Source organism: Anser cygnoides, chromosome 1 (genome assembly GCF_040182565.1).
Source record: "Anser cygnoides isolate HZ-2024a breed goose chromosome 1, Taihu_goose_T2T_genome, whole genome shotgun sequence".
NCBI classification, from domain to species: Eukaryota; Metazoa; Chordata; class Aves; order Anseriformes; family Anatidae; genus Anser; species Anser cygnoides.
This window is the reverse complement of record NC_089873.1, coordinates 127831964-127847585: the sequence shown is the minus strand read 5'-3', so window position 1 is coordinate 127847585 and position 15622 is coordinate 127831964. Positions and strand designations below refer to the sequence as shown.

Genomic DNA, 15622 nt, shown 5'->3' with positions numbered 1-15622 from the left:
GGAGTGCAGCTCAGTGGCTCTTACCTCATTTACATCATTTCAGTACTTGCTGGAATAAGCACCTACAGAGATCCAAGCACTCTCCTTTCTACTTTGCCAGTGAGGACACTGAGGCAATGCATGTAAGGGATTTAGCCAGGGTCATAATTTCAGGCTCTTTTTCTCATGAGGTTGCTGTAACAGTTCAGCCTGGTGGGTTTGCTCAGTAGAGGTGGTGGGTCAACATCTGTCTGAACCCACAGAGTTCAATTGGTTGCAACAGTGATCTTGTTGAACCTACCGTAAGTGAAGAACATTTGTTTATGAGCCTGTTGTAAAAATCAGTTTTTAGCTGATAATAAATTGGAAAGGAGACAGCAACTTTTAAGAAAAATAACATCTTTTCTACTTAAAGGATGCATATTTCCAGGTATTTTAGTTTCCCGCCCACCCCTCCAGAGAAAAATACAAGAAAATGTTTTTAAAAGTTCAATTCAAAATGTATGTATTTGGATGCTCTCAATACAGAGAACAATTTACCTAAAGTTCCTAATTTTGAAAACTTTAAAAGCTATCTCTTCCTAAGTGGTTGATTTTCTCTTAATCTTCCTACTCCTCCCTGCAGAAAGCAAAATGAGAAGGTACTTGAACATGAAGTACCTCTGTTTCTTTCAATAAAAAATCTTGAATCCAATAGGCATGTATTTATGAAACCTTTTAATTGTAGTATACAGTAGCTAGCACTTAAGAGACTGCAGAACATGTGTGCATGAGTTCCCTAATAAAATTTTGCACAAGCTGCCCATCAATTTATTGCAGAAGACTTCTGAATAGAAATGGCATCTAATAAGCACTGTATAACAGAAGGCAGTTTACAATAAATAAATAGAATCATAAAACAGAAAAACTAGCAGTTAATTATAATTGTATGCATGACAGTATTTAAAGAATTTCTGTCTGATGACTTTTTGTTATGGATATTTGTAATTAAACAAAAATAAGTTTACAGAGGAAAAAAATTGAAAATGCAATTGCACAGATTTTAAGTAGGTGTCAGAAATCTATAGTGTCTTTGTACCACTACAACAGATGGGGTTGGTACATTTTCTCCTTCACAGCATTTGAAGTCCAACTATGGTTGTGTTTAAAAATGAAGGCTCCCTCTTCCTTTTTATTCTCCATTTTCACAAAGGTGTATAGTTTGACTAGCAATTACTATAGAATAAAAGTCTAGGAGTTGCTATCCAAATCCAGTTTAAATTAAGTGCATAGTGAAAAAATATTTTCCATCCGTGTTGCCAGGATTTTTCTTAGCATTCAAATGATCATCACTTCTTCAAGGTCTTTCATCTTCATTTAAATACTAATATTAAAATAATTCTGAAAGTTGCATAATTTGACTCTGGTCAAAATTAAACACTGGGATATACCTCTCCGAAGGTGACTGGAGCATTTACTACATTTGCATCTTCTTCTGTAGGTAATGCTGGTCATATTTCACCTTATTTTTTGCAGTCTTATGAGGACGTACAAGAGCATTTTGGCCTGTCCTACAACTTCAAGTCCTTGTTCATTTTCCCATCAATGAACATGGAACCAGGAAATAAAGCCATGCCAATGTCTAGATCCATATATGTGGAAGTGGAAAGAGCTCATCATTCTGCAGTAAAAATAGAGCTGAGTAAGCATACGCAGTTATAGAATAATCTGGTTTGGAGTTCTTTAAAAGTCTCCAAGGCTATTCAGATGCAAAGGTGCTCATAAAATGCTTCATGTAGTACAATGCAGGGAAGAATACCCAATCTTGCTGTGGCATCGTGAGCACCTAGCTTATATCCATTTCTCATGTCATCTTCCTCTGCTATAAATCAGCTGTAGAAGGCCTTCTGCTCTGAGAAGTAACTGGAAAGAACAGCAATTAAGTATCACTAAGGGGATAATGAGTAAGACAAACAGAATGGAAAGTTCTTATCTAGTGTATTCATGAATGTGAAGCGCTGTCATGTGTCAAAGCCACAAATGTCCTATTAGCTGTAGGCAGATACGAATGCCTAGGCACATGTTCAGTTTTTTTCAGTTGAAGACTCATGGTTTTGTGCATCTGATTCAGACAGAAGAGCAGAATTTGTCATGTTCTCAAGCTAGAACAGTGGTTCCAGCCTTTGGCTAGCTTCTGCACTCCTAAAAGAAAGTATTTAAATGTTGCTGTATGTCCTCCTTTTTTTTTAATGCAGCACTTTATAACTTCCTTTGTGTTTATTACGTTAAATACTGTGGCCAGCAGGCCTAGAGCAATGATCACTCCTTTGTCCTTGACACTGATGAGACCATACATCCACTATTGTGTTCAATTTGGGGCCCCTTACTACATGAAGGATATTGAGTTGCTTGAGCGTGACCAGAGAAGAGCAACGAAGCTGGTGAAGGGACTAGAAAACATGTCTTACGTGGAGTGGCTAGGGGAACTCGGGGTGTTTTGTCTGGAGAAAAAGGGGCTGAGGGGAGACCTTATTGCTCTCTACAACTACCTGAAAGGAGGTTCCAGTAAGGAGGGTATCAGTCTCTTTTCTTATGTGATGAGTGATAAGACACGATTTAATGGTCTCAAGTTGTGCCAGGGGAGGTTTAGATTAGATATCAGGAAGAATTTCTTCATGGAGAGGGTGGTCAAGCATTTGAACATGCTACCCAGAGAAGTGGTGGAGTCCCTATCCCTGGAAGTATGTAAGAGGCCTGTGGATGTGACACTAAAGGACATGGTTTGGTGATGGGACACGCTAGGTCAGATTGATGGTTGGACTTTGTGATCTTGAAGGTCTTTTCCAAACAAAATGATTCTATGATTCAGAAAAATGGTAATTATGTCATTGCAACTAATTCAGGAACTTCATCTAGACCATGAGTGAACTGTGTGGCATATAAAACAAACAAAAATGGTGAAACAGTTAAGCAATAAGAAAAATATGCCTTACTGCATAAGGCAGTTGAGACAGTTGGAAGTGATTGGGCTAGCCATAAGACTGTTTCACTAAAAGGTAAATCTAGGTATTCCAGCTGGTTTGGCAAAAATCCTAAGTAAATCTTCTTTTATATTTCTGAGGCAAAAGGTAAGAGAGAGAAACAGCATATAAATTCTTTGCTAATAGAAGATGGCATTGTATTATTTTTAGACTAGCATGATCAACATAGAGGAACAGAGGAACCTCCTGGGTTTAGTCCTCTACCGTTGCAGTTCATCACCTTCATTTAATCCTATTCAGAAATTTATAAAACTCCATATTCAAATAGGTCATGAATTGTTGATGATAGGATAAGTAAAAGGTGGTAAACTGTGTGAATGATTGTCTGGTTGTCTTAATTCCAAGAAGAAATGTTGGAGAAAGGAGAGGAAAGAGAACAAAATTACAATTAGTCTGCCAGCAGGAGAAAGTCATCACTCCTAGTGACTTTGCCACAGAAAAAAAACACGTGTCTCAGAAAGCACTATAAAGTGCATTAGGATAGCAGGATAATTCAGGCTGGGAGGGACTTCAGGAGGTCTCTACTCCAGTCTTCGTTTTTAAGCAGGGTCAGCTCTGAGGTCAGACCAGGCTGTTCAAGTCTTTGCCCAGTCAGGTCTTGAAAACTTCTAAAGATGGAGTTTGCTCATGGCCAACCTGTTCCACTGTTCGGCTGTCCTCATGGCCAAAATAGTTGGAGGTGAGTGATAATACAGAGATTTCAGCAATGACTGAAAGAACAGTAACTTGTCCAGATTTAAGACATAGTTTCTGTTGTAATATCACTATTAAACTAAAATTATATTGTGAAAGTGTCTCAATAATCTCACATTTGTTCTGCCAGTTCTAGATTCTCACCCCTTTGAACTCAAGCTTTAAGAAAGTAGAAGTGCAAGTACAGCTTCTATACTGACTTCTGTTTAAGCATTTTGTTTGTCAAATCGTAATATTTTGTATTCTCAGGAAGGAGTGCTAAATTATTTTAATTATATGGAATAATACCTGTATTCTTCCCAAGGAGTATTATCGTTGTCACAGATGAGAGAATATTTTCAGATCTGTATATTTTTTCTCTTTGAAAGGATTAGTCAATACCATAAGTTTTCTCTTTTTGGGGAACTGATTGCTGAAATGAAATTTGAAGGTGTTGGATATGGGAGATTTTATATCTATTTTCATATACTCTGTAATTTTTATTAAAATTCAGAATTGCTATTGCAGCAAAGCAAAACACAGTAGAGATTGGTTTACAGGTCATCATGAAGCACAATTGAACTCCTCTGTGGAAAAAAAAAATATCTGTTATCTTTTTTTGCATCTGAGCATGAGGGAAAAAAATGGCCTGTTATAATTCCTTTCCATGATGAAGCTGAGGAATTCTTCAAAAGTGAGAGAATTACTGTAAAGGTCATCTAGTCCAGCTCTGCCAGTATAGATTTATCCCCTACTACATATGATATAATGCTCTGAAAGTGTAATTTTACATTGTCAAGAGATGTAGATCTATCGACTAATAAATCTCCCAGCTCAGTACATTTCCTAATTTCCTTTCACATCCCCATTCTGTATTTTTTCTGTTATCTGTTTCATTTAATCATTCCTTGTTACATCCTACTTTTATTGCGTGATAGAAGACTTCTACCTTTGTAGGTAGAAGGAATTAACATTGTTTCTACACCAGTAATTTATATTAACTGTAGTTGATACAATCACAATAGCACAGTTGAGAGATTTTTTAATGCAAAAAAAAAGTGATTTAGTCCCTTGGTCATTCCCCTTTGATAAAGAGATTAAGCATGGTATATTGTAGCGAAGAAGTGTAAGGCATTGTACAGAGTGGACTCAGCATGAGTTATTACTGCAATATGGTGGGGAATGTCACATCTATGGGAAGTTACGTCTGGGTCTTGACTTCTCAGCTGTCTCCCCTCTGTACTCCTTTTTGCAAAAGGAAAATATCAGGATTATGAAAGCAGTGGATCACGGACATTGACTGGCGTGAGTCATGAAATTTGACATTGTAAAAATCTTATACTCTGAATGGTGAAAATGTTGTTTGAATTAAGGGTGAGCAGATACACATTTCAGAATACCATTTGATCAAAATGCTTTGACAGGCAGCACAATTGTCTCCAAACCAGTGATTTTTCAAAGTAGTGGTTTTGACTCAGCAGGAGTCTCTGCCCCATTCCTCTGCCCCACTTACACGACGGTGGTCCCTACGAGCCTAATGCTGACAGAAAATGTGGGAAGTTGTATGGTTATACTAGGAGGAAAATGGCTCTTTGCAGCAGTGTGGCTCCTGAACAGAAGCTATTTTATAAGATGTTTCTGTTTTACTGGAAAGAAGTACTTGTTGCTTAGTGCCTGATCTGTGAGTCAGTCAATCCATCTGTTACTGTACTGTGGAGGAAAAAAACTTCATATTCTTCATATAGCAATAACTGCTTTTTGTCCACTTCTGAAGTATTGTCAGGTTGTCCTTAGTAAATAATGTTTCTAACACTAATGACTGCTGACTTTAGAATGAAGTGTAAAACTAATTTTGTAAGTTGTTTTGTACCCATAAGGTCACGATGGCCAACATAGAATTAAAAAGACCTAATATTACCTTTCCCCACCTTCCGAGAAGTGCTGTTTCATCTTATGTTCAGAGGAAATCTCACTAAATTCCAGCAAGTTATGCGACTTTTATCCTGCAATGGACTGTTATTTTTTTACCTTAATTCATAGATGCAATCAAACTGTTGGGCATGAGTTTTTACAGAATGTGCAATGGCTAAGGTACAAATTACTCTTTCCCTCATTTCCTCATGGAAACTTCCACTCTGTTAAATATTGTGTTATTTCTAGGTAGTCAAGAGCTACCTGAATTCAGTACTGATGTGTGATTATTACTACAGCTAATACTGCAAGCTATTCCTGGTAGCATGGTGCCACAGATAAAGAGGCTGAAAGCACTACTTTCTGGAAATGTCATTTTAGTCCTGAAGGGTACAAATGCAGGGACATCTCCAAGCCTTGGAAATGATTATAATGACTTGTCCTTAACAGTAATGTAACCAGTAGATAACGTTTTCTCCTGATGAACAGTACAAATATTTCATCACTGAAAAAGAGCAAATTTGGCCTTGTATGCTTTGTCTTCTAAAGATGATCAAAAAAGCATTTCAGTGACTGTCTTGTGTATCTTCTTTGCTAATACTGCTTCTTTCACACACACCTATGTACTCATTTCCTGTTTCACCAAAGTCTTTGTAACCTCCTAGCTCTAGAAATGTACAATTTTGTTTTATTGACTTTTTTCACCAAAAACGTAATACTATTGAAAGTCAAAATGAGTTTTCTGTTTCTTTCACTGGAAGAATATTATGCCTGAGTGCTAACAGAGACTTGTAAGAGTTTATATTCCTTGAAGCAGTTCTGCCCTCGTTCATTACAGGGTACCTACATCCCCTGCACCTTTCTCTGTTGCACAGCCAGACTGAGCAATAGGAAAGAGAGATCATGCATAAGGACATACTCAGAAGTGTTGGTAACAGCTCCTGCAGAAGCAGCTGTGTATGTACTCCTTCTACAATAAGCATCTAGGTGTAGGGGGCAATTGAGGTTTGTTTGACTGACTGATGTCTGCTGGAGGAACAACACTGCAGGGCATAAGCAGTCCATAAGGTTTTTGGAGTACACACGTGGTGGGCTCTTCTCACTGATGAAAGGACAAGAGGCAATGGACAAAAACTGAATTACAGGAAATTCCATATAAATATACGAAAAGCTGTTTTTACTGGGAGGATGCTTCAGCACTGGAGCAGGTTGCCCAGAGAGTTTGTGGAGTCTCTGTCCTTAGAGATATTCAAAATATTATATTAGAGATATATTAGATAATATATTAGAGATATTCAAAACCCAACAGGACATGGCCCTCAGCAACCTGCTCTAGGTGACCATGCTTTGATCAACAGGAGACGATCTTCACAGGTGCCCTCCTTCCTCAAGCATTTTGTGATTCTCTGACTAGTCCTTTCAATTCAATAAAAGATGAATCTGGGAATTACTGGGGAGTAGAAATAAAAATAAAGGGTTCAGTACTATTCTGTACTGGGTTATGATTAAGTTTCTTTTTCCTTCTTAAATGAATGCAGCAATGACCACAATGGATGCAGAATGGAACAACTGATGCAACTTGGACATTTGCCATTAAATAATACATAGTTTCTGAAGCCTTCCTAGATTACTTACTGTCAATAAAAGCAGCGTGGGAGGTACAAAACTTACATGTTTCAGAGTAGATGCAAAGCAGAAGAATGATCTCAGAATAAATTATTCTAATAAACAGCACTTGTCTAGCTGAACTTTTTATTCTCATTTGCTTCAGGCAGCTATGACAGTGCTTCAGTCCTTGTTCTGTTGGTATAAAAGACAGTGGAGGAAGATGTTTGATCATATCAAAATCATTTAAATTTTATTATTGTCCAGAAGTTTTACTGCTTCAGTATTTCAGTTGGAGAGTCCTATGGCTTAATGGCTAAAAGCAAAAACTTTTCCTGGTGGTAGAAATTAGGACAACGATATAATTTTCTTGATATGGCCTGAAGATTTAAAAAAAAATAAAAATAAAAAAGTTTAATTTGCCTAAGTTTTGCATGTGTTGTGCTAACAACTTTGCACAGACTAGTGCAAAACATCCCTTAAATGCAACATTTACAACAGAATACACCAACATTACATGAAAAAGTTGGGAATGGGAGAATGAATAAGAATCCCTCAATAGAGAAATCTGTGCTTACTATCAGATTTCAGACAACCACAGTTCTGTCCTTAGCTAGAATATTCCTCTTGGAGAGGCAGCTATAATAAAAGTTATATGATTAGATATCTTTGATTTTATCAACCTTTGTAGACTTAGTAATAAGGAGAGATTCCTGCACAGGCGATATAACCGTATCAGGACAGGTATCTAGAAAGTGGGCAGCTTCAGTGTTGATGGCCACGTTTAACAGTAAAACGGTCTTTAGCATGTTTCTGTCAAGACACATACTGTTTATCCTTGCAGTCACTAATAAATTGCATGTGTTGTGATGTCATGGATGGAGCTCCAAAAATACAGGAACCCAGTCAGAACTGTAATTATGCGTGATAAGTGGCATAGCCATGTACTGTAGCTCTTATACTTCCTAGATGCCTTTCAAAGGCTTCTGTGGGAAAGGGGGAGAAGGAGTATGAATAGGAATAGAGACATGAGTTGTCAGTTAAATGTAAAAAAAATCTTGTTGGCAATGGACTTTTTGACTGCTGCTACAAAAGCTATTGCTTTACCAACTTTTGCAAATACGCATTCATTTGGTCTTAACATTGAAAGACCTTGCAAAGCAGTACTATTCTTATTATATTATATGTTATTATAGTAATTATTTTTCTTATTCTTAAGCAGTACTTATTTTCGTACTGAAAAAGTAAAAGTAAGGGAGGAGGAAGAAAACAGGAAAACATACCAAGCCCATTCGGGGATCCATTCTTCCACTGACTGTTAATGTGTCTGTGCCTCACAACCCATTTGACAGGACCAGTGATTCATGCTTCTGTCTGAAGTACCTGCCATTTAAAAGTACCTGCCATATAAAATATCCACAGGATATTTAGTAGAAGGATTCTGGCTTTTTGACATTTTGTTTGTACTACAAAACTTCAAATTTAAAAGTCTGTTCATATATAATGTTCATACTGTGTTTTAGTATTAAATGTCTTAGCTAGAACCTCAGTGAATGCCCAGTGAATGTCCTTTTAAATCCAGCCATGATATTTTATTATAGAGTGTGCTCAAGAGCACAGAGCTGTGAAGGGAAAGAAAAAGTATGCGTTACCAAAGCGCCAAAAGATCAAGATTTGATCCAATAAATTTTGCTTTGGGGAGGCGAGACTGAAGGTTTTGGGGCATTGTTAATCAACTGCGATGTCTTTTGCCTGTAAATCACTTTTGATTCCAACTTGCTATGGATTTATGAATTACTCATGTATGATGACTGTTTTGTGATCAGCTTGTGACTTGAGTTTAGGAAACATTTCTGGCTTTCCTTTCATAAATTCACCACTGTGCTTTTGTATTAGATTTTCTCTCATATTGGCCATCCCATTTACTGTATTTGCATTTTACCTATCCCTGCTTTTAAAGGCATTTTGTAAACTAGAACTCTTGTAATGTATTAAAAATACTTTATTCGCAACTTAGTGCTACTTGATGCCATTTTTGGCAACTAAATAGTTTGTAGCCACAGATAAGTTAGACAGTGTTGAATATATGAGAAGTTCAAAATCCAGAATGCAAATGAAAAATGAACAAACAAGCAGCAAAATGTAAGATGAAAACAGAATACAGTAGGATTTGTACAGTCAGATACAGTTAGTGAATACAGGAATAGTAGCATATCCTAAAACATCCCCCATGACCTGACATGATTAGATTTGCCAAACTCAAATATTTTTTTGCAGATATTCTTTCTTTTAGCAGTCCCTGAAGTCCAGTCAATACACAAAACAATCCTAGATAGGATCATAAAATTATTAAGGTTGGAAAAGACCTCCAAGATCATCTGGTCCAACTGTCCCCGTACCACCAATATTACTGCTAAACCATGTCCCTAAGGACAACATCCAGCCTTTCCTTTAACACCCCCAGGGACGGTGATTCCACCACCTCATCAATAAAGATATTAAAGAAGGTGGTTCCCAATACCGACCCCTGGGGAACACCACTCATGACTGATCACCAGCTGGATTTCACTCCGTTCACCACCACTCTCTGGGCCTGGCCGTCCAGACAGTTTTTAACCCATCAAAGAGTGTACCTGTCCAAGCCATGGGCTGCCAGCTTTTCCAGGAGAATAATGTGGGAGACCATGTCAAAGGCTTTGCTGAAGTCTAGGCAGACTACATCAACAGGCTTTCTCTCATCCACCAGGCGGGTCACCCGGTCATAGAAGAAGATGAGGTTGGTCAGGCAGGACTTGCCTTTCATGACCCCTTTCATGAACCCATGCTGACTGGGCCTGATCCCTAGATTGTCCCGAATACATTGCGTGATTGCATTCAAGATGACCTGTTCCATCACCTTTCCTCGCACCGAGGGTAGACTGACAGGCCTGTAGTTCCCTGGGTCCTCCTTACAACCCTTCTTATAGATAGGTATTACATTAGCAAGTCTCCAGTCATCTGGGACACCTCCGGTTGACCATTTCCACTGATAGATGATGGAAAGTGGCTCGGCAATCACATCATAACTTGGAGAGCACAGACTTTCCCCATTCCACTTTTTAGTAGATTCTCTGTTGAGTGTTATTTCAGCTGTAGGTGACAGAATCACAGAATGGTTGAGGTTGGAAGGGACTTCTGGAGATCATCTAGCCCAACCCCTCTGCCAAGCAGGGTCACCTAAAGCACATTGCACAGGATTGCATCCAAACAAGTTTTGAAGGAGAAGGAGACTCCTTCAGAGAAGGAGACTCCCCACACTTCCCGGGCAACCTGTTCCAGTGCTCTGTCACCCTCACAGTAAGCTGTGTAGTAAGTATGTTTCATCTGACCCTTAGCCTTGATAACTGATTCCTTCAGAGAATTAACTCACGCCTCATCTTCTCTCTCCTATGCCAATAAAGTCCTCTCTGGGCTCAGCTTCAGCTCTTGTTCTAAAAATAAAAATTAAAAAAAAATCCTTGCAGATGCCCTGTGTGGATTCAGCTAGCTTAAAGACCTAGCTGACTATAATCTTTTTGCTTGTTTTGAGAGCTAACATAACAAGAGGTCAGTACTTGGCCTTGCTGCAAATGAAAGAGTTATTTATTGTGAATGCAATTCTATTGCTAATTGGCAGCGGGTTTCAATCTTCCTGAACTCCCAGAGGTCTTCTGTCATGATACCTTTGTAACAAAGTCCTTGAAAACTATGTTTTGCATAAACATATGTGAAAATGATTAATACTACCTGTCTTTAGCTCTTAATGGAGACTAAACAAGATGGTGAACAAAAAGATTTAGCAAAATGCCATTGTTGGGAATACATGACTATTAAGTATGAGTTGTTAACAGTGATGGGTAGTATGACAATAAGTAGCCTTGAATTTTTCCCCTTTTTCACTTTTCATCTCCAAAAATTTTGGATCTCAACCTACCAAGTACAGAGAAACTTATATACGGTGCATCAACACTGCAAAATCAGAACATTGTCAATGTAGTCAAATTATTGAGTGTGAGAGATTGATCAAATTGGCAGCACCAACTGTCCTTTTATTTTTTTTCCAGATACTGACTTTTCTATCTGCAGCAGAAAGTTACAAGCTACTCTGCTCAAACTAGAGCAAGTTATCTTAGAGTGACAAAGAGGAACTGTATGACTGTAAATAGTTCCTTAATGTCTAAACTTGCAGCTTGAGAAAAACTGGTTTTGACTTGAGCTTTAAAAAAAAAAAAAAAAAAAAACTAATAAAGACAACTGCTGTTTTCCTTCCCAATCATAATGAGCTCAGATGTAGGTAAGAGTTGGAGATTGTTATTGCCATAATCTGGTACTCTCTTCCAACTTTCCAAAAATGACTAAGTGGAGAATCCCTGAGAAAAATGTGAAGAAACAAATAACTGAAACAAGATTTTAGGAGCCATCAGATTTAGCACTATTCTCTGTGGACAATACAGATCTTCAAAGAAATTTCAGTTGGTGTCTTTTGTAGTAAAGCTACATATTCCGTAACCATCAAAGGGTCCATTTAATTATTAGAATATATATATAATTTTGGACATGGATGTCATATTCTCTTGGTCACAGACACACTTATGTTAGCTCTTAGAGAGGCTTTTATATAAGTATTAGAGGAATAGTTTGACCCCAAGTATTTGGACTTCTTCCTTAGATTCTTGAAGTTTGGTAAAATAACCAGTTCCCCCAAATCAATTGTTTTGATAACCATTTGTTTTCCATTTGTCTTCTACTTTTATTTTAGGTATCAACTGTAATAGAAATTTTCTGTCATCACAGCTTATCAAATATCCATCTCTATAGATAGCAGTTTTGCTCTGATTTAATATTGATACTGGAAGATCAGTTGATTAACTTTCCTATTTGTCATGAAACAAATAAACCAATTGAAACTTAAATTATTTAACACTTTTATTTAAATAAGTTTTCCAAATAGAGAGCTATCAAATTACTGCTAAGTAGTTCATAATAAGTATTCATATTTTCAGGCTTCTGAATGTTAATGACTTGCTTTCAGTTTTGCTTCCCTTCTGATCAGATATGCAAGTGTCTTGGTACTAATCAAGGAGCTGAAAGCAGATTTTGAGGATGAGAGAAAACCTGATAGTCTCATTTCTTGAAAGCTTTCTGCTGTATGTAGTACGATGCTGATGTGTGATTATGTGCCTGCTGATTTTGCTATGACATCTATATGTGATTATTTTTTTGCTAAAGGAATAAATGCAGTTACAGGTTGCTGGTGACCTCTTTTTTTAGCATGAACCTCTGCCTGGAAATTTTTGACTCTACAGTTACATTACTATGATATAATCCTAAAAGCATGGAGAGGTATACCCTAGGGCAGATTGCTATTTACACCCGTGCAGGTTTCTGATGGGCTTTCAGAACTCTGTCAATCATTTTGAAAAGTGTGAAAGTAAATATAACCACATAGCAAGTTTGGTAATGAACAGTTGCAGGAACAGAGTAACTGTTATGACTCTTGAGTGCATAATGAAATCTCCAATGGCTGATGGGATGTGCAGCCAAGCCCTCAGAATAGGTCAGACAAATACCATCTAGAAGTAGGCTAGCACCTTTGTCAAAATAAATAAATAAATAAATCTGTTTTCCTCTTGAAATATGTATGCTTTGGAGTCTGCTCATAGTGCAAGCAAATATATATATATAAATAAGATTTTCTGATACTCTTAGTGTGCATTTGTCAGAGGGTTTAGTTTTGGTATATTATTAAGTACAACAAGCTCAAACAACACATATTACAGCATAAAATGATTACATTCAAATAACTGAGGCTCAGGGTAATCAAGGGTGTTTTCCATCAAGTGTTATCTTGCTTTTGGGTAATGGAAAGTATTTGTATTTTGGGGCAACTGGAAAACATGTCATTCAGAATATGAATAAACAGTTGCCAATTTTCTTCAGGAATGAAAGTTTCCATTTGGGTTAAGAATCTATTTCATCTTTTCAGTGGCAGTTTTTTTCCATTTTATTTATTATTTGGAGTTACTAACAACTTTCTTTAGTATAGAACACTGTTTTCCATTTACTGTTATTCTTGCTTTCAGAATTAGTAGGCGAGATGAATTCTTGGAAACTGGGACAAGATGAACGTGAAAACAGTTGCTCAAAGCTCAGGTTGTTTCAGAATCAAAATGCTTGACAGATGCAGCTTACCAGGGTTCAGTGTGTCTACTGAGTCAGTTAATTTCTTGATATTACACTTAATTATCATTGTATTGCTGGTAATTTACCGCCATTAACATGTTAGTATCTGCTGCTTGGGAATGCTGCAGCTGTGCGATGAGAGACATCCCTTGGAAGCTCAACTCAGCCTCCTGCATGTGAGCTTAGGTGCACAGGAAGTGGGGAGGAGAAAATGAAAAGAAAAGCAGCTCTTTAAATTGAAAAGAGTAAGGTGAGCTGAGGGTTTGTTTTATCACTTAGGAACAGGATTCAGGCTCATGGGGCTCTCAGTGCTATTGCTTAGATTTATTTTTAACAAATGGCAGAAAAGCTTTGATATTTGTATTGATTCGTGGTAAGCTGAAAGGTTTTAATGCTTAGTCACTATAATGTGGTCTTTTCTTAGTTTCAGCACAAATACATTTGTCTAACTATACACAAAATTAAAATTCAAAACAACTAAAAAGGTGTCATTAAATGTCCAACGTGATTAATTACAGATTTTTTTTTTTTAATTCACTGGAGTGATGGTGATTATCTGCCTTTGTATTTTTTTAACGGAAATAACCATGAAATGTGTTAATATGCATTGCCGTTTTTAGTGTTAGGATCTTAAAGAAATAATTTCCATCCTATCTTATTTCCAAGGCAATGAGTTGGTTCATGGAAGTGGATCAACTGGAGTGAAATACTTTTAGTCAAAACCTGGTAAAAAAGTATAATATATATATATATGGTTTCAATTTCAAAATATTGATTTGGAAGACTTCTTCCCAGTTGTGATTTACCAGAATTTTATTGTTATCTTTAAAAATATTAGACCTGTTTCTGACCTAAATATCTGATGTCCCAAAGACCATCATACCACTGCCTTCAAACCTACATTAGGCAGTGAACTAAAGCAATTATATCAGGAAGACCACAATTAGGCCATCTATTAGAAATGCAAGAGCTACATAGCTTCACTGTCATAGGAAACACAAAAACATTCCATTCTTATTAACAGAATGAGAGATTTTATAGAGAAATTTCAGTTGTTAATGGCAGACTAATTTGTGGCCTATTTTAATATTTTTCACTGTGTGCTTTTGCTTTACAACCTTAAGAACATGTTACCTCTTTATGACCAAAGATGCCAGTTTTCTTAAGCCTAGAAGGCTGTTGGTTGAAAGTGTTAAATGGTGATGACTTTAGTGTTCGCAACATTGCACTGCTTTTATAATAATCATATGGTTGAATATAAACACTCTATTATCACTTCTTTTGTTTTGATTTTCTTGTAGACATTTCAGCAGTCTTCTCTACAGCAGAAAAGTAAAAAGAAGAACAAAGGTAAAAATTAAATTTGTTTTGATGTTATTGGTTGGAAGGGAATCGAAAGCATGAGTGTGTACATATGCCAAAACTTCAGAACTATGTTAGAACAACTAGAACTTGTTAGCTCCAATCAAAAGTATAGTTCAGTTGAACACATATTGAGTTCATTGAACATCATATTGAGAAGCTGTTAGTCCATTACCAATGTCTCATAATATCCTCTTACCTTATAAGCATATAACTACTGATTTTTTTAATTTTTTTTAACATGTAGACTGTAGTATGTTTCGGGGCCAGGGCTGTTTTTGCAGCTGTGTGAGTATAACGTGTCAGTGCAGCCATTGCTCATTACCTTATCTGTCTGGTAATTATATCACAACAAACTGTTTTCCTTTGATGTAGAAGTACAAAGGCCTTAGGAAATGTTTAGCTGCAAAAGAAGGTACAAAGAGAGATTCCTAAATACCCATCAAGTATTTACATAGTTTTATTTTACAAGACTATTAAACAATTAGTAGCTAGGTGTGAAAGTACATGAATTTATATGTTGTGTGCTTTGATGTGACATGAAGTATTAATTTGTTGAAAATTATAAATAACCATTTTTCTTAACTTAAATATCTTGCCTTTCATTCCTCTATAACATCTCTTTCTGTATTGCTTTTTTTCTTTTTGTCTCATCTATAGAATATGAGCTCTCTGAGTTGCTGAACCTGGTTTGTTTGGGTTTGCGTTGTTGTTTGTTGTGGTTTTTTTGTTGTTTTGTTTGTTTGGTTGGTTTTTAAGGTATTTTGTGGCCCAAATAAAAGGTTTGTTGTAATTTAATAATGGCATATTGAAGTTGAAAATTTTAATTAATTTTCTGAAGCAAGTATGTAGTGCTTTATGGCTACCTGGCT

General features: G+C 36.8%; 1 protein-coding gene across 11 annotated transcripts in view; it reads left to right on the top strand.

The window, feature by feature from the left end:
- Positions 1–15622, top strand: part of CNKSR2 (connector enhancer of kinase suppressor of Ras 2) — a 219597-nt gene that overhangs the window by 145380 nt on the left and 58595 nt on the right. For all 11 annotated transcript variants that reach the window (XM_048066777.2, XM_066980934.1, XM_048066773.2 and 8 more), the window contains one exon: positions 14690–14738. In XM_048066777.2, the coding sequence (XP_047922734.1) occupies positions 14690–14738 (49 nt within the window). The remainder of the gene's footprint in view (positions 1–14689; positions 14739–15622) is intronic.